This window comes from Octodon degus, unplaced genomic scaffold (assembly GCF_000260255.1).
Source record: "Octodon degus isolate 3935 unplaced genomic scaffold, OctDeg1.0 scaffold00285, whole genome shotgun sequence".
In the NCBI taxonomy this organism is placed as follows: Eukaryota; Metazoa; Chordata; class Mammalia; order Rodentia; family Octodontidae; genus Octodon; species Octodon degus.
In genome coordinates this window covers 354,031-378,047 of record NW_004524861.1, presented here as the reverse complement: position 1 = coordinate 378,047, position 24,017 = coordinate 354,031, and the positions used below count along the sequence as shown (strand labels likewise).

The 24,017-nt window shown below is 38.6% G+C and overlaps 1 protein-coding gene across 5 annotated transcripts in view; it reads right to left on the bottom strand.

Moving 5' to 3' along the window:
- Positions 1 to 486: 486 nt before the first annotated feature.
- The window catches only part of Mapk8 (mitogen-activated protein kinase 8), a 168,964-nt gene continuing 145,433 nt past the window's right edge, over positions 487 to 24,017 (bottom strand). For 2 of the 5 annotated variants that reach the window (XM_023707239.1, XM_004646957.2), the window contains 7 exons: positions 17,682 to 17,847; positions 15,374 to 15,445; positions 13,900 to 14,082; positions 13,437 to 13,561; positions 12,850 to 12,913; positions 8,788 to 8,865; positions 487 to 5,076 (listed from right to left, as the gene is read on the bottom strand). In XM_023707239.1, the coding sequence (XP_023563007.1) occupies positions 4,931 to 5,076; positions 8,788 to 8,865; positions 12,850 to 12,913; positions 13,437 to 13,561; positions 13,900 to 14,082; positions 15,374 to 15,445; positions 17,682 to 17,847 (834 nt within the window). In that variant the 3' untranslated portion in view covers positions 487 to 4,930. Of the gene's footprint in view, positions 5,082 to 8,787; positions 8,866 to 12,849; positions 12,914 to 13,436; positions 13,562 to 13,899; positions 14,083 to 15,373; positions 15,446 to 15,804; positions 15,877 to 17,681; positions 17,848 to 24,017 lie in introns of all 5 variants that reach the window. The other 3 variants (XM_004646958.3, XM_004646959.3, XM_004646956.2) reach the window with 3 other exon arrangements.

Here is a 24,017-nt window from a genome sequence, read left to right as displayed (position 1 = left end):
CATTAAGCAGGTCAGCAGAGGCCTCTCCAGTGACTGAGGAAACAGCATCAGGCAGCCCGCCCACAGCCGAGGCAGTGGCAGCACTCAGAGCAGTGCTGCCCTCTGTGCTCTCAGGGTGCAGAGGGGAGCTGGCCACGCAGTTCGCAGGGTCATCGCCCTGAGGCAGGCGGCCTCCCGCACTGCCAGCCACAAGCTCACAGGGAGACAAGAGGAGACCCATAACAGTTGGCAATGCATTTCAAACTTAAAGCTCCTGCTTATCCCATATGGACATTAAAGCCACATTCCAAAGTTTCTCTAGCGATTTCAAAGGCCAGAAGGCAAAATCAATCCTGAAGCCAGGGTGATGGCCATGACTCTATGTGTGTTAAACTCCCAGTCTAAGACACCTGTCAGCATCCTCTTTATGCCAACTCACAGGAAATCCTCGATCATCAGGAAAAACTGATCAGTTTTCTGTTCAATGAAAAAAACTAATTTCATAATTTTCATACCACTTTTTTCTTTTTTATTTAAAATATTATAACCAATTGACATACTAGATAACATTGTTTACATTCCAGTGGTGCATGTTGTATGACTAGGGCATGAATGATTAAAAACCACAACAAGGATCTCAGCATTCCCTACAAAGTGCCCCATTTCGTTTTGTCTAGAGAGGAGGGAATGGCACGTGGGGAGGGGTGGGGTGGGGCGGGCGAAGCAGGGCAGAGGATGACATGGAGGGGAGGAAAAGCGAATGTCAATCATATTTAGGCTTCCAGGTTCAAAAACCTATTGAACAGGATAGACTGCAATGAGAAAATAGATGTCACAGTCCAGGTAGACAGCTACTTCAGTTTAACTTCATCATTCGGCTAAAAGATTAACAGCTTCTCAAAAATATACCAAATATTGGGCCTACAAAAGTAATTTATTTCTTCGTAAAATTTACTAAGATTTATTCCTTTTGTAAAATGTAAAGAATGGACTGATATCACGAGCAGGTTTCTACTTACAAAAACAGACAGTGATAATGTCAACAAGCACATCTAACACAATTTTCCAAGATACATAGCGAAAGATTTTACATGTGTCTCTTACTGATGCAAGGTATCTATAGTACATACTTACTGGGATTTTGTCAACATTGGCTATAAAGTATTCAACGCACATTTATAATTCATACTCAGTAAAGATCTAACAGTAAGGGCAACAGCTTACTTGGGAAAGCATAGAAAATTAGTGTGAGGTAGTTCAATAAAAACCTAGTTTAATTTTAAGTCATTGTGAGAATAGAACATTGTGCAAAGCTAATCCACAGGTCATATTTCTCAGAAGTTTCAGTAACACAGAGAATCTAAATCAGAAATGGCCAGAAGGCGTGACTCTTACTACACTCTCCTAAAGAGCACTTCACTAAGAACAGTCACTTTTTTTTTTTGTTTGTTTGTTTTTTTGGAGATACGGTCTTACTCTGTAACTTACATTGGCCTTAAACCAGACAGTCCAGGCTGGTCTTGAACTTGCAGCAATCCTCCTGCCTCGGGCTCCCGAGTGCTGGGATTACAGGCATGCGCCACCATGCCCAGCCTAGAGCAGTCACTTTGAAATTAATTAGGACTTTTGTTTTCCAATCTTACCCCAAACTATACATTTCCGTTTCAATGCCCTTTACCTCTTCATCTTTCTTGCTACTTATTAAGAACAAATGAGTTTCCTCTGATTCAGGAAGAAGCTGAGAGAGATCAGTAGAAACACGATGCACACTGAAATGCAACAGGCTGTGGAGTGGCTACGTCCAAGAGGGCTGCTAACGATGGAAGGTGGTGCTGGATTTCCTACGTACTGGTAAGAGAACATCACTGGGGTCACGGGGCGTCATGCATCCACTCTACAGCTAACGTGCGACTAATGGACAATACTTACAAACACCTACAACAGTACACTCAAAAAGAGACTGTTTTTACCCCACAATGTTGTGTAGGCCACTGCCCAGGCAACACTGATGGCTAAGTCTTCCCTAGGGTGGTAGATAACGGCTGACAGCGCCAACTGAGTCCAACTTGGGACCCAGGACACAGCCTTGTGTGCTTCCTGAAGACTCCCTAGAGGACACTGGTGTCCTCTTCGCCTTCATGTTTTTGGACAACAAAGAAAGCTGGGAACAGAGCAACCTAAAGGCTTACGGGAGATAGCTGTTTTGCAAACCATGTGGTGGGTGCACAGCAGCTTGCTCCCTAAGAAGCTGTACATCTCTCACAGTCTGGTGTGAACACACTGTGCTTCCAACTGGGAAGAGTACACATGAGAGCAGTCTGCAGCTGACGGTGTGGGACTTAATGGGTACAGTTCAGCAAACAGTAGGAAAGAGCCCAGGTGCTCTACTCCTGTGCATTATAATCAAGTGATCCCGACATGACATGTGCCAAGCAGGCCAGAGAACTGTCATCAGGAAACATGGAGGCTCAGATCTCATCCCTAACCAACAACATTAAATGGCCAATCTCAGTAACTTGCTGACACCTCTGGGACAATAAGTATATTAAATGAGTGTATATAATTGAAAAGCCAAAATCATAGGAAAAGTGGCTCAACATAAGTTATTTCCCAACATAAATATTTGTAATTAAAAAAAAAGTTTAAGATGCTTTAAGATACTAAGCCAAAAAGTACCAATACATATTAGCTTAACAGACTTATGTAAAGAGGGGAAGCTGCATTTAGACAAAGTACTTTAAAAATCTGGGGCAAGCAACATTTGACAAACAGACTCTGCTTTTAGGATATAATCTGTTAGGTAATTTATATTAAGTACTAAGAGTGTTTTTCTTTGAATTCAACCAAGACATGACAGTTGGCAAGTGGGAGCTGGCGTTTACAGTGAACATACCTGATTTTCCTTGCCTAACCAAAATCTGTATCAGCAGAGATGGCTTATTAGCAACCAAATATAAAAATCTTCTGAAAGCATGTCAGCTGTTAAAGTGCAATAGTGACACAATCTATCCTAGAGAAAATAAAGCTAATTCACTGTAAAATTAATCTGAACTAAGAACACATTCATCCTGAAAGTTCTGCTAAAACCATGAGTTCAATCTTGTTTATAATAACTCAAGAGGCATTATAGTCTCAAGACACTAATTTACCTAATAAAATTAATGCACCACGTTGTATGAGTAGAAAAGGGATTGATCCAAAGGCTGGGAGGCTAAAAATCACAACTTTAAACCATCAAAAACATACCTGCTATTTCAAAGTATATAAAAAAGGTGAATGTATTTTAATCTTAAATATTGCACATTAACAATGACCTAAATGCCTTACTTAAAAGGAAATTTGCATTGAATGTATAAATAAAATGCCAAGTGAAATTTCAGACATTTGTTGAGCTGCTCTTGCTCCTGCTGGCATATCTCCAGGGTTTTTCTGCCTAGAACCTTGCTGCTTCTGTCAGAATGTACTTCCCAGTTCACTACATGAAACCGCTTTTGTTCCAGATGTAACAAAAGGTGCCTGGGGCCACTACAGACAATGTGTTTCAGAAATTATGAGACAGCAATGATACTTTACTCAGGAAAAATTCAGTTATAGAGAAATAATTCTGCAGATATAAAATGTAAACAGTTAACACACACTTGTTAGGAGCAGCACCATTCTTACACTACTCAACATCCACATTGCGTGTTATACTGGAAATCAGGTATAACAAATCAAAGATCTCAGACTAAATAACCACCATTTATGCCTGCTCTGCTCGATGTGAATAAACAGTCCTTAGAAAATGATATCCTATATATGGCTGTGTGCTACTATTTTCAGATGAACGGTATATTGCTCATTTGATACGTCACCTATGTAAATCTAAGTAGGTCCAGAACCTCCTGACAGCTAGTATGTGTAAGTGATCACACTACAGGTAGAATCAAATGGCCAAAAACACCATGAGAACTGGTGTTCAACTGAGTGACCTCCAAGGAATAGAAAACCAGAAGGGTCCAAGGGCTGGAGGCTGCAGGAAAGGGAAAGACCAGACTCTAGACCACTGCTAAGATTTACATCCTGAGATTAACTCAGTGTGTACAAAAACAGGCTCATAGCTAGTAAGTGAACCGTCTGTTTATTTGTATTGAAATGTACTATTCATGAAGTATCCTCTTGACTTTTATGTAATAAACTTTGAGCATGCCACAAATTTGTGAAATACACCATAGTCCATGACGTGACTTTTGTTGGGTGGGGTGGGAGACTAACAAGGTGGTGGTTGGTACATGCCCAGCATCTTCAAAGACACACTCTGAGTTATTCTGCCATTTAGATGATGGAACTCTGCCAAAATTCAGATAGGATCACCTACCTACTGATTACTGTGACTAAAATTGGATTGGCTAGTAGCAAATATTGGAGGTCTCTTGACACGTTCATCATTTACAGTAGTTATTCCTGAATATAACTGGCTACAGGTTATCTTCCCTCACTCCTCTGGGGTTATTTCATTGATAAGCACATAACCCTGAAGGATAGCATCATGAACAAAACATCTGAAATAAACTCTAATAAAAAAACTATAAAAATCTTAAATAATTCATGATATAGGCAAGTCACCACATAATAGTTGCTTTGATAAACAAAATCTTACAAATTCAGTAAAAAAATCAGCAGCATAAGATAAAGCAAATATGCAAAAAATTTAAACCATGATAAAATAATTAGGTTTACATTATACAGTTAATTACAGCAAAAAATACAATACAGTTTTGTTGCTGTTGTAAAACACAACTTAGGTTTTAAATTACATCACTTAAAATTAAAAAAAATAAACTACTTTACTACAAAATGAATTCTACAGTTTTTGAAAAATCACTCAAAAATAAGACCACTGAATTGTTCTCAAAGTAGTTCTATCAATGACTAACTGACTCCCCACCCCCCACCCCCAAGGCCCAAGTAGTCATCTACAGCAGCCCAGAGGCCCAGCCGATGCTTCTAGACTGCTGTCAGTATCCGAAGCCAAAGTCGGATCTGTGGACATCGAAGACACATCATTGACAGACGAGGATGAGGATGGGTGCTGCGAGCCACTGATCACGGCTGCACCTGTGCTATGAGAAACAAAACAGCAAATTAGGTGTAGAGAGTAGCAGGCTGGGCTACCTGCATTGTCCTATGTAGACCAGCAGTCAAAGTGACTGCTCATTTAGGAGGCTCACCAAAATCAACCACAAATGATAGGGCACCTAATACTAACTTACAAACATTGCTCTAAGCAAGCTGAGATGATGACCTTGAGCATGTCTAGATGCCTGGAGTCCTGTCATTTCCACTAACTTTTCTTTGAAGCAAAAGCTTGAAGTCCTAGTAACACTTGGCATGACTGGTCCACCAGCATGACCCATGGGGGGCTTCAGGGTATACACTGCATGTTGTTGCAGAGAGGCTTTCACAGAACTAAAAAGTTTAAAACTACTGACCTACAGAAAATTACTTATAGTATCTTCTCATGAAAAAGGACAAGGTAGACAACACTTCCGGTACATCTTGTAAACCAGAAACTAATATGAAGCATAGTATCATTTTCAGTGGGAGGGACCCAAATTCAATTGTCCTGGTTTACACGAGCTTACGTGACTTTTCAGGGTAACACAAATAGCCTAGTTAGGTAAGGTCTACTTATTTTGAATATAAAAGATACTTAATAAATACAAATATGGATTTATTAAACAAATAAAGAACAGGGGTGAAGTAGTACCTAGCAATCATGTCCCAGATTATAAAAAGTAATAAGAACACCTGACGCAGAGAGATATCCTTTCAAAGTGCAGAACTGGAAAGGGTTAGGGGGCAGGAAAGTCTCATACCATGGCAGGGGACCTGTAAAAGGCAACCTGCATACAATGTAAGGATCAATGAATCAAACAATCAACTAAATAAGGGTCATTACAAATTTGAATAATGTAAGTCATACACAAGTTCTCAAGAACACATTTATGGCATATACACAGGGTTATCCAACTAAACGCTGAGCAGAATTTCTAAGGGTAAGGGTCAGGTACCCAGTGCTCCTATAGTCAAACAGGATGAAATTACTGCTCCTATGCCCAGCTTCTCTGTGCGCCTGCCTTCAGGTGCAACTTGTAGATCCCTCTGGCAAGGGGAGGGACCTGGGAAGCAGAAAGGAATGGAACTACAGGGGACACAGTGTGTATGCTGGAAGCTGAAATAGGAAAGGAAAGCAGCCTAATGAGAAAAAGAATGGGAAAGACCTGCTGGCCATGAGGAAGGCCCAAGAGATTCCCTGCAAGGGCACATGGAGCTTGTACTCTCTCTGTAGTACAAACAATCTGACCCTGTGATTTGGTCTCTGCTATCTGAACAGTGCACCACACACTGTACTGCACACCATACACAGCGCAACATAGCTAACGTCTAAGAACTGTGCCGGAACATTTAAATCATAAAAAATAATTCTATTACACATGCTTTTCATATAAATCTCTACCTCAGGAGCTGTTCATTTTATCTAAAAATTTTAATCTGGTAAAAATTAACTTTTAACACATTATAATGAGTTAACTTAAAAATGTGAAAATCAACCACCTAAGAAAAATAACTTCTCTAAACCCTAAAGCAATACAATAAATTCTTTTCTTTTTTTGGTACTGGGAATCAAATTTAGGATCTTGTGCTTGCCAGATAGGCACTGTGCCGCCAAGCCACATCCACAGCAATAAATTCTTAAATACATGAAAAGTAACAGTAAGGAACATTTTTCATCTCAGATATCTGGGTCATTTCTTTCTTGAGTGTGTCTTCACAAGCCTGACAGGCCAACTTAATTTAACTGCCAAACCAAACTCTAGAAAGGCTGGCAATCCACTGAGAAAAATAAGTGTCATTTTTAAAAATCAAATGGAGATGGTAAGATGGTATAGTGATTATCTGATATTTTTATTTAACAGATTGTTCCTTCCAGCTCTGTATGCAATCAAGAATTTTTTTTCTTTTTGCATTTTAGGACAGGGTCTGCAGGGTCTACAGGGTCTCACTATGTCAATCAGACTCGTAGTGAGTCTCCTGTTTATAGCCTCCCAAGTGCTGGGATTACAGGTGCGTGTCACCAGGCCCAGTCTTAACTGCCATCTCAGCGCACCCTGGGGGCAGGGCCAGTACGTCACGGCACGCCAGGGCCTGAACCCTGGCCGCTGCGCTTTGCCTAAGCAAGTGCTTTAGTCTACTGTGCTATCAGGCCAACCCTAAGAACTGAATATTTTTAAACTATTTAAACATTCTCTACATCCTAACAGAGAATTCACAATGTCTAGAAATCTCAAGCTCTATGCACTGACTTACTTTGTGATGATAAGTACTACCTAGTAATCACATTATTCACTTAAGAAGCTAGAAGAAATATGACTATTCTACTGAGCTATGAGATCATTACACCTCCTCAAATGCTTAAGTGACATGTTTAGTATGTATGAACTACTCACTAGGATGGCATGCCAGAGTAGAAATTGTCCCAAATCTTACCCAAGCCTCCCTTAAAACAACTCATTTACAATACTACTATGAAGCAGTACAAAGCTAATCAACTATGTTACTGAATCACTTACAGTGCAACTTATAAGTGAAATGTAGAGAAAAGACCATTTCCAAAATAGTAAAACCTGTCAAAATCAATTTATATTTCAACAGAATCTATACTATAGATTCAGAAGGTTGCATTCCTGATCAAGAACTTCAGATATAAAACTCTAATAAAGATAACCAAAATGCCAAAGGAGGCCACAAAAATTAAACAAGTATGTGTTTAAAAGGAAAAAGTGGGCATATGAAACTATGTAGTGAAGAAGCTTACCTACACATAAAGTGCTAGATATGTGTCGATCCCTTTTTTTTTCTTTAAAACTGTTGATGAAATTTAAAGGAATAAAATGGCATAGTTTTGTCCCAAATCATGACCTAGTTCTTGAATCCTTACTCAGTCTTTAAAGCTCTGCTCAAATTTCATTTTTTCCATAAAACTGTTCTAACCTCTACAGCAGTGATGGCGAGCCTTTCAGAGCTTTCAGTAATACAAACAGCCCACTGCAGCATATGTGCCACAGGTTCCCACCATTGCTCAAGAGCCACAGACGTCTCTGCCACCAGCTAGAAGGAATCTGGAAGGCTAAGGATAACAGGCACTATTAGTTGTTGGTTCTCTTACATGACAGATCATCTTATAGTACCTTTCCTGAAATTCAGTATCCTCATCTCTAAAATGTGCATACAATCACTACTTTGGGGTGAAGGGAGGAAAATGAAATACAAGTACAAAACCACCAGTGTCTGTCACATTGTCAGTCCTTCCAATCTTTTGTACATTTACAGTCCCCAAGATTAAACTGAGATGAGTTTACAATAAAAGGAAATGTTTTACTCCTGCAAAGTAGTTTTCTTCTTGGGGGATAAATGCTTTCCAGTGGTGGTTTTAATGTCACTGCCACAAATCAAATATACTGAAATGAGAAAGATAGTAGTAACAATGCCAGTGGGAAAAGGTTTTAAATTTCTACCCTTCAGTGGAATGTCAGCATCAGCAAAAAAGATACACATTTTACAAAGTCAGTTAGCAATGTCACTGTCAACTGTTAGGCCAACAGTGTATTGGTGCTTTCAGATTTGACCAACCAGACTATAACTTTAGTAACAGTATAACTTTTAGTAACAGTACTAAGTATGGAAAGCACTGCGGGTTTCAGGCTACCGAAGATCACAATACAAGAAGTCAACTGCAACCTCAACTACGCTTATATTGTAACCAACCTAAAGGAGAGGGCTGCCCCCGGATAACTCCATTCTTGGTTCTCTCCTCCAAGTCCATCACTTCCTTGTATATCAACTCTGAAAAAGAGATGGGCAAAAATGAACGCTGCAAAGCCTGACAGCCTATTTTGGAAGACATGCATAAGTCAAAACCTTAAAAAATTCTTTTTAAAAATGTATTTAGTACAGGGTCTACAGGGTCTCATTACACAGATTGGACTAGTCCTGTTTTCAGCCTCCCAAGCGCTGGGATTACAGGCGCATACCACCACGCAGTCTCCATTGTCATCTCAGCATGCCCTGGGAGTCGGGCTGTCACAGCACGGCACACCAGGGATTGAACCCCCCATGCCTGCACCTGCCTAAACAGGTGCCTTAGTTCTCAAAATTTTGATTAAACATACTAAGTACTTCAGATACTGCCTTTCAATGCATGGTGGTCCCCACATGTCATTCATGTGTGTTAATAACAACTCCTTTATCCTCAACCACAAATAATGCTGTAAGAAAATAAATACTTCTGAGGTTGGCTTAGGGTCAGCACTGGAAGTCGAGGAAGTTTTATCTGTTTATGGCCAGAAACCTGTACTGTACAGACTCCAGTGAACCACACAGCATTGTGCACTATGGCTGCTTATTTCACCCTTTCTCAGTCAGGCCCGCACCTGTGGTTGTCCTATTCACTTCCACTGCCTGAGCCCTGGCACACTGGAGATGCTCAACCAGGTATCTGTCACAAAGATTTAAATCAGAACAGATGGAAGATTCTTGTATTAAATGGAACAGAAACAAAATCTTTGAAAGAAAGAGCATCAGAGAGCTACATTCAACATTGCTGTCATTGCCAACATTTGGCTTCTGTTCTCTGCAGTTTGAAGACCATAGCAGAATATACTGAGAACAGCTCCAACTGTACAAAGAGCAGTGTGGCCCCCCAGCTGCCATCTTCTAGGAGATACCAAGTATGGCATGCCTTGAGGTTCTCATACCACTCTCTGAATAACGTGCTGGTGAATGCCACCTCATTATTCATCTCTGGGTCGTGGAGTCTTTAAAGAATTGTATAAAAGCAGTGAGCTATGGAAAAAAAAAATGTATGAACCCAAAGCACTGCCTACAATTTCAATAACTCTGCACAACTCTGGAAAGAATTCCTAATTACAAAGTCTGATAACATTTATATTGGTCATAAGGTGAAAACGGGTTCAAATGACCACAGGTTGCTTGCTATGGTAATCTTGGCTCTAGAAGGACAGAAACAGAAAGTTGACAGATAAAAGAGAGATGCTATTTCTTAAAAGAAAAATAAAAGAATGATAAATATTACAGATAAAAGGATTTTAAAAAATCCTTTTGTGAAAGGAGACAAAGACAGAAGAACCAAACTAACAGAAGTATTAACTAGGCACACAATCTGTAGTTCTGGGCTTTGGCAGTAAATTTTCTTTCTTGCAATGATACAATGAATCTGTGAAATACCATAAATGTCTACTATAAACCAATGGGATATGAAATATACATGAAATACACACACACACACACACACACACACACACACAATTTGTATGTTTGGTACAGGGTTTCACTACACAGATCAGACTTGTAGTGATCCTATCAGCCTCCTAGCACTGGGATTATAGGTGTGCGCCACCACCTCCGGACTTTGCCACCAACTCAGTGCACCCCGGGAGGCTAGGCCAATGTACCATGCAGGACCCTGGTCAAACCCTGGTCCCGGCACTTGCCAAAACAGGCACCTTGTCCTCTGAGCTATCTCACTGGCCCTTGTCCAGTGAACATTTTAATATTACTCTGGTCCCAAGTTACATTCCTTGCAGACAGCTCAGTACACAAGCAGACATACAAGGCTCTAGCCAAGTCATTCATTTTGCAGGGCCCTATCAACCATGGGTCTCCCAAAATCAACTGAGGAAATCAGTTACTGGTTATCCTAACAAATAATCAAATTCTTTTTTTTTTTCTTTTTTTGTATTTTTTTTTTAGTACAGGGTCTACAGGGACTACAGGGTCTCACGTAAATCGCACTTGTAGTGATCTGCCTGTGTTCAGCTTCCAGAGAGCTGGGATTACAGGCGTGCACCATCACGCCCAGTCTCAATCACCATCTCAGCATGCCCCAAGGGGCAGGACCGGCATGGCACAGCACACCGGGGAGCAAATTCCGACCATTGTGTCTGTTTCCGCTTTTAATCCACTGAGCTATTTGGCTGGCCTGCAAATTCATTTTTTGCAATATCATTTTATCAATGGGTTCAGTTCCCTGTTTAGGCTTTCACCTCCTAGTACTGAGAAACCCAGCTCTTCATAACAGATCTTCTGCTTCTGATACAAAAAGGGGGTCAGGGATTTTGCTCAGTCACATAGCTAAAAAAAGTAGTTCAAACACTAAATAATAACTACACAGATGGAGGTACATAGGTCTAAAAGTTACTCAGCCAAATGTTCCAAGAGATTTAAAATATATGTATTTCAACACGCCCAAGACAAAGCATAATTAATGTTCAGCTACATTCATAAAGTAGAATAAAACTACTATATTAGATGTGCAAAAACTAAAATTTCAGCCCTTCTGCTGGTAAGGATGATGGTCAACAGCTCTCAGCAGTACAGATGCAACTGCAAACTTTTCTTTTTAAATGAATTTAGCGCAGGGCCTTCATGATATACTGGGTCTCATCATGTAGATCAGACACATAGTGATTCTCTTGTTTTCAGCCTCCCAAGTGCTGGGATTATAGGAGCATGCCACCACGCCCAGTCTCTGACCGGCCCAACTGCAAACTTCTAAAAACAGCATTTGAGGGCCAGCAAGATAGCTCAGCAGACGAAGCACCTGTCGTGGCAAATGCAGGGACCAGGGTTCAATCCCCCGTTGCACATGCTGCGCTGACTCCACTCCTGCGGTGCACTGAGCCAGCCACTGAGTCCGGGTGTGGTGGCAAACGCATTTAATCCCAGTGCTGGGGAGGCTGGAAACAGGTTGATCACCGTGAGTCCACGCTGTGTAGTGAGATCCTGTACCAAATACATAAATAAAAAAAACAAAACGAAACGAAACAAAAACAGTGTTTGGCACAGTATATCTCTTGTGGCTATTCTCATAACAATGTTCTCTAAACACCATAGAGCTGTCTGTAACAGCAATAGCCTGGGCCCATCTGAAAGGTGCTCCAAAAGGGAGCTGGACAGAGACTGTAACACATGTTCACAGCACAACACACACCAGCAATTAAATCAAGTGGGGCATCTATGCAGCTCAAGAGAGGCCATTTTCAAAGTACTTGACTGTATCAACATAGCAAATGTGAATAGTATACATAGTATGCAAGGACTTGTAGTTACACAGACACACTTGTATAAATATACACTATGGAAAAACAGGAGAAAGCACTAGTGTCCCTGTGTCTAGGGTGGAAAACTTGGGAAATTAAGTCAGGGAAAAGAGATTCATTTTCCACTTTTGTAGAAGTAGAAGTTATTATTACTACCAAATTATCAGCTATGTCTACTTCAGTGTTGGAGATAGTATCCCACTATGTTGTCTGGGCTGGTTCAAACTCATGATCCTCCCACCTCAGTCTCCAAATTAATAGGATTACATGTGCTAATATAGCAGGCACAAATGTTAGTTATGAAACAGAAAATACGCTAGATGTGGTGGCACACACCTGTAATCCTAGCTGCTGAGACCAAGGCAAAAATATCAAAAGATGGAGGCTAGCCTGGGAAACAGAGTAAGTTTCTGTCTCAAAATAAAATCTTAAAAAAAGGCTGAGGTGTTGCTCAGTGCTAGAGCTCTTGTCTCACATGCGCAAGCTATTAGATTTAATCTCTAGGAACAAGAAAAAAATTAAATTAAAAAGAAAAGAAATTAAATAAAATAAAACATAAAATAGCATTAATTTCCTTAACATGAAATGCAAGGAACAAATTATCTGAGTTCAATCCCCAGTACCATAAAAAAAAAAAAAAAAAGGAAAAGGAACAAATTATCACAAAAAGCCAGAAACTCTGTTTTCTAAAAACTCTTGCAGGTGTTACCTTTCCACTCTTCTATTGTGTGTTCCCTTTCATCTAACTGTTTGTCAGGGATCTTTGGTGGTGGCTGAAAAACACAAAGGTATAATAATACAGTCAGTTTCCTGGAACTATATAAACTCTTAATAGCTACTTGATGACTTGTAAAAATACATCCTTAAGTCTAGACTGATCAACTGTCAACAAGCTCCTCATGTAGGCTAGTTCTGTAAGACTTTTTATTGCTCAAAAAAAGATATTTATGTTTTTCTTTTCTGCTAACTTTTGAAATCATCGTATCTTATTTATTTCATAGAGGAGTTTTGCTATGCTTTGGTCTAACAATTTGCTTTATAGTTAAGTTAGGCTGCCCCACAGAAGTCTTTCCATCCCAGCCCCTCTAACCAGGTGTCAAGGCAAGAGAGGGAGAACAGCACAAGGTGGCTTCCTTGCCTCCAAACTGCCTAGACACACTTGGTACTGAAAGGTACTCTTCATGCAAAAAGAGAAAGGCACCATCATCATGAGTCTGTGTTTAAAATAACAAGGTCTCCTTCAATTTTAATGCTAAGAATATAGTATGTTCTTCTAACATTAAGAAAAGGACTCACAGCTTCCGCTTCGGAGGGATCATACCAGACATTGATATATGGGTGCTGGAGGGCTTCATCCACAGAGATCCTTTTAGACGCATCTATTACCAGCATTTTGGATAACAAATCCCTTGCCTGGCTGGCTGCAAAAATAATGATGTTAAAGGACACATTCATAAAGGTTCTCAAAAATTATTAGTAATATTTAAGAAATTCAAAATTAGCTTTTATTTCTGTTTTATGTATACACTCTTACATTTAAAAAAGTTTTTAAATTATAAACTCAGGTAACATGATTAAAAATATAAAATCAAAGGTAAATTCACTTTAAAGGTTAAAACTTCACTTTGTTCAACCACCCAGAAATAATTCTGGATTGTATGCCATATGGCCAGACACACACACACTCTCTCTCTCTCTCTCTCTCTCTCTCTCTCTCTCTCTCTCACTGGGATTGAATATATACATATGTAAAAATTACCTTTAAGTTTGTTATGTTCTGAGTCAGCAGGGAAAAGTACATCAGGGAAGAGTTTCTCAAAGCTATATCCAGCATATTTAGGTCTGTTTTCAACATAAGTCCTTACTGTTGGTTGTAGTTTCTTCATGAATTCAGGACATGGTGTTCCCAGCTGTTCAATAACTTTATTCCACTGGTCAATATCTAATACCAAGTAGCTAAGAAAAATACTCTGTATGTAATGTTCAAAACATTAGTCATAGCCATATTAAAATACAAAAATATGGAAATTTAAAGAGTCCTAAGAAAGAATGTGGCAGTTATAAATTTTGTATTTCATAGCTAACTTGAAAGGCAATGACTTTAGGTGGACAGAAATGATCAATAAATAAGCTTTGCTAACCTTATTTATTGTGTGCTTACTCTGTGTGTGTGTGTATATATATATATATATATATATACTAACTTTACCATCAAGTAGAATCCTAATTTCCCAAATTTGGAACATAAATTACAAATACCTGAAATTCAAATCATTACTTCCCACAGAGTCTACGTGCAATCAGTACATAATTCCAATACATAAATTTTGTCTTTTTTCCAGCTTCTCAGTAAGAAAAAATGTGTCCTACAGAATGAGGACTATTTCTATAACCTGTGTTGCTTTTTAAAAAGTTTTCTACACTAACATAACCTGTAGAAAAAACACTAGTTTGATAAAATGGCATTTTTTGTTTTACTTATGTCAATAAAAAATTTTAAAGCTCTGAAACTTATAAAAATATTCACTATTTTACTAAGGTGTAAGGTTAGGACTCTGATCTCATTCCTCCTAATCTTTACATTTCAAATCCCTGAAGACTTCGAGGCTTACTATAACCTAGTGAATACTCACATTCCTCCTCCTATAGAAATTCTAAATATTACTTTTTCATAAACATATCATTGTTAATATAAACATGAAAAGTAGTCAGAAAAACAAAAGGCACTAATCCAAATCTAACTAAACGTTACCATTTTCAGCTACTACTGCTGAAATTCTCACGTGAAAGTATCAGCTATGTTATGTCGAGTAATGAGACAACAATCAAGACAAAGAACACACGAAACATTAACAAAAAGGAGGTGGAAGGACAAAACAAAAGAATGGTCAGCAGCAACAGGCAATTCCAAAACTCACATTAAGCCCCTCAGTATACTCAAGTGTATGATTAGAAATTTTTAATGCAAGCCATGTTTTTTATTTAGGTTAAATAAGTCAACTCAAAGCTAGCAAAAAAAAAAAAAAAAAAAAAAAAATGTGGATAGTTACACTTGAGCACTTTTCATGTAAGAAACAGGAAAGAAAGTCTAAGTCAAATTGTAGGTGGTATTTTGAAAGTGTAATTTAACAATATATTAGGGAGAGACAAAATACATTACACCTGACCAAGTTGATGTGCTGCCATACATTTTGACCTTTAGAAACTACTTTTTAGGCCAAAGATAAGGATACGATCTGTACCTGGGAACAAAACACCACCTTTGATCATTTCTCCCATGATGCACCCAACTGACCAAATGTCAACTGAAAACAAAATGCAATGACATTAACATAAAGATTTTGGTTAAAATAAAAAGAAAATATATAAACATTAAAAAAAATCACACACACCATGTATATTTTAAAATCATAAAAAGCAGTATGAAATAAAAATGAATGACAGTGAATGTGCTCTGACTACCAGCAGAGACTGTATGTCCTACTGCCAGATGCAGCCTACAAATATTCAGTTTATCTCAATAATTTTTGAAATATAACAGCCACAAACTTTACATCTGTTTAAAAACCTGTATAAATGGATGTAGCATATTCATTTTCATTGAAGAACAGGAGTAGTTTATCGTCACCTCACTAATTGATCTGCTGCAACAGCACAAGGATACAGTCCCTTCCTGGAAAGAGGATTTTGTGGCAAACCATTTCTCCCATAATGCACCCCACAGACCATAAATCCACTATATGTTTGCAGCACAAAAGAAGGAAAAGCAAAGCAAAAGATTATTAAAATCAAAGAAGCATAATATGACTGCATTATATAAAACAGCAAAACATCACAAAAAGAAAAAAGTGATTTTAATTTCTGCTAATGGAATAATTTAAAACAAAGTATTTTTCAAAAAGCTCTGGTTCATAAAAGAAAATGAAAAGTGTGGCATTTAACTACCTCATATTAAAGTGAGAGCTATGCACAGAAATTGCACAAAATAGAAAGCATTCCACAAATGAGAATTTATAAAATGTGAACTAGAAACAAACAAGCTTTATAAAGCATATGATAGGAAAATTATAAAAATAAAACACACTATTTTGAAGTTCAACTGTGCACTATACTCTCTCTTTAAGTCAAATAAAAGAAAAAAGCACAAGCAGAAATAGTTTGGCATATTAAAATACTTAAGAAAAACAATGTCTCTATGAGCAGTTACCATAAAAAATTAATTTCTTCAGAAATTTTCAGACTGGATTTCATAACGTTACTTAAGAAGTGTTCTATCTATTCTGAAATCAATTATTTTCTTGGTAATATCACTTTGCATTCACCCTAGTATTCCAACAGTAACAAGTTCATTGAAAATGAATAGCTAATTTATGAAAACTGAGGAAAGACAGGAGGAATTTAGTAATAGAATTTAAAAGAAATAGATTTAAAAGAAAAAAGCTAGAAACTTGGATTTGGGTTTTAAAGGTTTTTTTAGGGGAAAAACAGGAAAGGGCAGAGTTAGACGTTAGTGATACGTCCTTTACCATGTTAGAGTATTTAGGAGATTTAAGCCTGTTTTCTAGCACACTCCTTCCTGTAAGGAGAACGCCAGCTCAATGTAAACTGGTTGTAATTTTTAGAAATCTTAAGAAACTGAAGAAGTTTCCTTAAAATTTCATACTAAATACATGTAAACCTTTTTATATTTATAGCATGATTCAACTTTCAAGGATGAAATTTTAGAGGGAAAGTTAAAATTCATAAATTAGTTCACCAGAGAATAATCTCTTTCAGTTTTCCTTTCTGGTAAACATCTATTAGAATTAGTGTGTGTTTTGTTTTTCATAAATTGCAATGCAAATGGCAGGCTAAGTAAACAGGACAGGACTTAAGCTGGAAATCTTAAGAAAAACATGGCTTTAAACATGATGATCTTGAAAGCTACAAGTATAAGAAGAGACATCACCTGGCTCAGGGAAGACTTCCTTGGACCATAAATCTGATTCATACACTAGTCTAGTATTGAAAAGGGCTAACAGGCTTAAAATATATTTATCCCATCCTATATTTTTCAAAACGATAACAAGCAGCCTGTGATTTAAAAACAATAACAACATAAAACAAATATGTTGTAACAGGTGTGAGGGTGTCACTAAAAGGGAGAAGTACGCATGTGTAACCTGCTGGCTAAAATGTTTTCATGAACAAGAATGGCATTTGATTAAGTGTCCTGGGGAAGGGGTGGGAAGTAGTAGGATGATTATGGAATTCTTATAAAAGACGGGACAAGATGCCAACTCTGAGGGGGGTTTTCTTTGGTGCTAATCTCTGGCAGGGGTTATCTAAAGATCATATTTATAGGACATTATACAACATCACCATCACCAGAAGTGAAAAAGCAACCTTCATGCTGGTCATTTGTAGCAACACTCAACAAACCTTCAACTTTTAGGTAAAGTAAGAAAACAGAGTAGCGTATTTACTTAAGAATGAAAGTGATAGCCAATATTTAAAGTACTTATTTGATTGGAATACTTCAAATATAATATATATGCTGACCGTTTTCCTTGTAGCCCATGCCCAGGATGACCTCGGGTGCTCGGTAGTAGCGAGTCACTACATAAGGCGTCATCATGAAACTTGTTCCTGCAGTCCTAGCGAGCCCAAAGTCAAGAATCTTCAAAGTGCAGTCTGATTTTACTACTATATTACTGGGCTTTAAATCCTTCAAAAAACAAAAATAAAAGATTGCTAAAACAAATATATATATATATATATATATATATATATATATATGCTCACAATTTTTTTTTTTTTTTTTTTTTTTTTACTACAATATCAGGGCATACATTCATCATAAATAGGCAAGCCTGAGAGATGTCATTCTAGTAATACACGGACATACACAGTGATTGGAAAAGTTAGTAGGCAGGCGTGGTGGCACATGTCTATAATCCCAGCACTCAGGAAGAACTGTATGAGTTCGAGGTCAGTCTGGACTACCTAGTAAAGTCAATGGCAGCCTGAACTACACAGTGAGACCCTGTCTCCAAGAGAGGGGAGAGAGAGAGAGAGAAAGAAAGGGGGGGGAGGAGTAGGTTAATGTTTTATTTCCTAGAAACTACTATTAGGCATCTTAAGCTAAAATAAAAACCACTATGATAAAACAGGCTCATAAGTTAACATTTATTTTCACCTGTATCCCAAATGATCAGTATTTTAAAAATTGTTTTTTGCAAGTAGGCGCAGAGGCCGGGGGTTTGATCCCTGGGCCTGCCATGCCAGCCCGCCCCCGGGGCACACTATGATGGCAACTAAGACTGGGCCTGGTGGTGTGCCTATAATCCCAGCTCTTGGGAGGCTGTAAACAGACGGATCACTACAAGTCTGATCTAGTAGTGAAACCCTGAACACCCAGTAGACCCTTCCCTAAAATTAAAAAAAAAAAAAAAATATTTTTAAATTCACAATAAAGGGCCAGATAACTCAGCAGACTAAAGCACCTGCTAAAGCAGAGTGCAGCGGCTGAGATTCTATGCCTGCTGTACCGTGCCCCTGGGGTGCACTGAGACAGTGATTGAGACTGGGTGGGGTGGTGCACACCTGTAATCCCCGCCCTTGGGAGGCTGAAAACAGGAGAATCACTACGCATCTGATCTACGTAGTGAGACCCAGAACGTCATGTAAACCCTGTGCCAAATACATAAAATAAATTCACAATGAACTTTATACGCACATTACAAATGAAAAATGGACCTTCCTGCCCATTATGGTATATATTAGTTTCCTTTCGACTGGCAGATATTCAGCTCCACAGGACCAAAATAGTCATTATCATTCTATCCCTGATTTTCCATATGAAATCTCAAAAAACCGCTCATAAACTTTCTGTCTGCCTGTAAAGGTACAGCACGGTCACCTCTGTTCTATCAGTACATACGATTGCTTGCTGTTGACACTCCTAAATAATGTCTTCATGAAGAATTGCCCTCCTGACCCCAAAGCGAAGGAAATCTGTGCTATGCCCTTTAAGAAGGCAGGAGCATATAAACATTCATGGCTTCATGACCATGCCTGCTAGCTCTGAAGAATGCTACTGTGAACAAAGGAGAGAAAAAGCATATACCCATAACACATACAATGCATTACCTGTACTGTTTAGTAGTAAATATGCTAACACAGAAGGGAAAAAAGTTGGCTTGAAAAACAAAGATTATTTTTGTAATGTCTACATCCCAAAAAGCACGTGCGATTTTTTCTTTCTTTCTTTTTTTTTGTGGAACCGGGGATTGAACTCAGGCCCTTGTACTTGCCAGGGAAGCGCTTATTCTACTGAGGCATCTCCCCAGCCCTATATGTGATATTCTTAACATATTCTTATAGGCAACCACAGACAAACTTGAAGACATATAATCTAACAGTTTTATGAAATTAAATATCAAACACCAACAAGAGTAAATGAAACAATAAAGTTTTCATTATTCCTATTCTGTGAGCATATTATGAAATAATATGCTAATATTTCCAACACAATATCTTAGCAAAGTAACACTGCATGTTCAAGAATACACATCCTAAGTCTTGATACTACTTCACTGTCTTGTTGTGATGACTGCAGATCACTGGCTCTTCACACTAGTGTATTCTAATGGAAATAAGATTCTGACTTTAAATATTTTATTTTGGAAAATTTTGAGTCAATACAATTTTTAATAGAAGTGATTTTCTTTTGCTAATAAAAAATAAATTATAAAAAAATGCCTCAGACACTTAAGTACATCATACATAATCAATATTTTTTCTTTCTTTTTTTTTTTTTTTGCTCCGAATGCCTTCAAGGCATGACTGGCTGGCTTGAGTAGTGGGGATCGAACCACAGCAACCTGAGCCTGACGGCTTTGTTGAAGCAGCCACTTAAAGAACTGAGCTAAGGGGCAGGCCCCCTCAATATTTTTTTCTACTCAGCTAAATATAATAATAGATCTGGGCTAAGTAATACTGCTAGTATATATAGGCAGAGAATATAATTTGGAATTTCCACGAATTCATTGTACAGGGCACAAACTAACATTCCATCTTCTCCCCCACATTGTTCTAGTCTTAGTTAAGCAAAACTGCACAAGTGGGGGAATGGGACACAGAAAAGAACCAGGCACAATACCCATGGTCTTGTCCCCTGCTCTGGGGATTATAGGAGCCCACACTGTGACATGTGGGCAGACTAAGTTGTGAAGCATCTTTGTAACCAGTCTTTTCACCCACTCTGACCTGCACTGGCATGTAGTGAGGGTAATAAAGCTTAGCCATGTACATGCACCAAGGATCAGGATCTCAGCAAGCTCAGTCAATTCTAACCATAAGACTGGTACCAGAAATAGGCCATACTACATGCTGAACAGTCTTAATCTGAAAATCTGAAGTCTAAAATGCTTCATAATTCAAAACCATTTGAGTGTTGACATAATACTAAAAGTGTTTTGGATTCTGGACCATTTTAGATTTTCAAATTAGGGGTGTACAACCTGTAAAGTCCATGCAAATATTTTCAAATCAGAAAATATTTGAGACCAGGAAATCTGAATCACATCTGGTCCCAAGCATTTCAGGTATCAAGCTTAGCAGTTGCACAGAAGGAAAACTAATATTAAAGGTGGAAAAGTGATCTAAAGTATCAGCAACAATACATTTCATAAAGCTGTCGCCTGCAAAGAACATGCATAATGAACCTGAGGTTCTACAACAGTGGTTAGTGAGTTAAGGCCTGCTTGTCTCTGTAAAAAGCCTAATTCAGCTAGAGCCTCAAAGTGACCATTCACCCCTAATCTTGACTTGTACTGTACCCCTAGAGGAAAGACCAGGTGATTTTACTAAGAAAGTAATTCCAGAATGGCAGAGGGTGAAGTAAATCTAGAATAAGTAGAACAAAGAGATCACAAACAACTGTGCCCTCAAGACCTGCTGCAAGAGTAGAGGCTTTAGTTTAGCATCTTAAACTTTTTCAGAGCTGATCCAGAAAGAGAGACCAAGCAGACTCCCTGACAAAACTCCTTACCTTCTTGTCTCCATCCTACATTTTCCCATATGCCATCTAACCTAAGACAAAGGTCATCACTGGTAACAGATCCTAGTATGTCTCTTATTAACTCAACTTCATTACATTAAGAAATTTTCTGTAGTTGTACTTTATTTTCATTAATGTATTCCAAAACATAGAGAAGAGAATACCTGCTAACTCAAGGCCAGCATTACTTTAACATCATACACAAAAAAACTATAGACAAATATCACTACCCAAAACACTGGTGAGTTTCAAGTTCAATCACATGTTAAGAAGATTATATACTATGACCACACATGATTTATCCCAAAAATACAAGGGTAAATATATGAAAATAACCCAGAAATGTTGGCATATCCCTATAATCCCAGTATTTGAGAGACTGAGACAGGAGGATCACTATGAGTTTAAGCCCATTCTGGGCTACATTAGTGAGTTCAAGGTCCAGACTGAACTACGTAGTAAAACCCTGTCTCAAAACACAAAACAAAAGCAACCTACTATCCAAGCCCTCTTCTGTCACTCTGATAAAAGCTTTCTCTCTCAATAAATTCTTCCTATACTTAAAACAAAACAAAACTAAACAATCCCCCTAAAATCAAACAGTGCAATATATCAGTTTAATAATGAACACCGGGAAAACATATGCAAGATCATTTAAACTGCTGCAGAATGCATTTGAGAAAGCCCAGCCAGTGTAGTTGCACACAACTGTAATGCCAGAAATTCAGAGGGCTGAGGCAGGAGGATTAAATTCAAGTGCAGTCTGGGCAGCTTTGCTACTCAACAAAATACTGTCTCACAATTAAAAAAAAAAAATGAATGATGGGAATGTAGCTCAGTGCAAAGTCTCAGGGTTCAATTAACAGTATTGGAAAAGTAGAAAAATAAACCAATATTCTCATGATAAAAATATTTCAACTAGTAACAAAAAACATAGTGAAGAATGACCTTATGGAAAAGAAAGTCTAACCTTTGTCTTCATATACAGGTGCTAAGCCCCTAAGTATCCTGCTTAGTACACTGTCTCTGACCATGGAACAGGCTGATAGTGTGATTTATGGTCAGGCTTTGGGATGCATCAATTCAACTTCAGCAGAAATCGGAGCCTTAAAATATTAGCATGAGTCTTAAGAGAGACTAGAAACTAAAGATCAACCAGGAAAGTGATATGAATGAGACCAAATTAAAAACTGGACTCCAAAGGTCTGGTGAGCTTTCCTGGTGAGCACTAGTTTGCATCTTGTCTTGCCTTGTGGCTGGAAGTACTTTGCAGATTGTCATGGCCTGCAGCTGAAAGTGCTTTGCATGTTGTCGTGCTTTGTGGCTAGGAATACTCTGCGTGTTGTTGTGGTCTGTACCAAGTACTCGGTATGTTACCATGCTCTGATGCTGGCAAGACTCAGTTTGTGCCCTGTGGCAGAGAATACTCCTTACATTGTCCTGGTCCACAGCTGAGTACTCTGTATGTTGCCATGCTCTAAGGCTCACAGTATTCTTCATGGTCTCATGGTCCGTGCAGGACTCTTGCATCTGGCCATGCTCTGTGACTACTACTGAAAGCCCTATGTTTGGTCTTCTCCTAGATTTTGCCCTGTGAGTTCTTTTCTTTTGTTAGTTCTACTTTGTATCCTTTCATTGTCAAATGATCAACTATGGTGCTTCTGGGAGTCCCGTGTTCATTCTAAGTACAGACTGCCTTGAAGAACTGGTTGGGACAACTAAACACACATCAGCTGTCATGAGTGATGGTGGTCCTGGGGACACAGGGCCTTGTGGCTGATGAATTACTAAGGGCAGACCTGTGAGGTCAGCATATTCTCACTATACAATGTGACTAACTCCAGTGAAAAAGCAGCCTGAGAAAGCACACTTATAAAAACTCCACAATGTCACACTTTGCAGTTGCTATAGCCTAGCTACAGTTTGAGTGTGGCCCCCAAGGGCCAGTGCTAAAATTTCATTGTGAGCACAGCACTGCTGAGACAGTACAACCTACTACAAGGTAGTCAGGTCACTGGGGCACTTCACAAGGAGGAACCAAGGGTGGCCTGCAGTAAGTTGGCTCTTCTGAGACTAGTTTGCTACAAGGCAAGGCCACCTCACATGCCCAGCCCCTTCTGTGCATGGTCGGCTCCCTGTCTCTGCCATGTTATGACACAGATAGAGGCCTTCATCAGAGGCCAAACAGGCAAAGTTTTGGATTTAGAACCCTCCAAAACTGCAAGCTAAATACATCCCTTTTATCATTTGAGTATTTGGTTACACAACTAGAAAACAGACTACTATAATGGTAAAGATTGAAAGTCTTCTCCTTAATATTAAAAAATAAGACAAGAGATGTCCATTTTTATAAATTCTAGTTAACATTTTACTGGAAGTTCTAGCCAGAGGTACCAGGCTAAAAAAGCATCCAAACTGAAATGAAAAAAAGTAAAAGCTAAGATGCAGATGATATGATCCAAAATCATATAGAAACATCATTTAAATTCATACAGGAAATCATTTAAATTCATTTAAAAAGAGCCAATAAATTTTTATAAGTTGTGAGACAAGCTCAACAGCAAAATCAGTTGTGCTTCTATAAGCTAGCAATAAATCTGAAAGAACAAGAAGAATACTATTCCATTTATAGTAACTGCCAAAGGAGAAACACGATGAGAAATAAACTAAGGTGAAAAGGTTGCACAATGACAGCTATAAAGCAGCCAGGCACGGTGGTGCATGACTATAATTCCAGCATTCTGGGAGGCTGAAACAGAAGGCTAACAAGTTTGAACCCAACCTGGGCAACCTAGTGAGCTCCTGTCTCAAAAAAAAAAAAAAAAAAAAGCTGG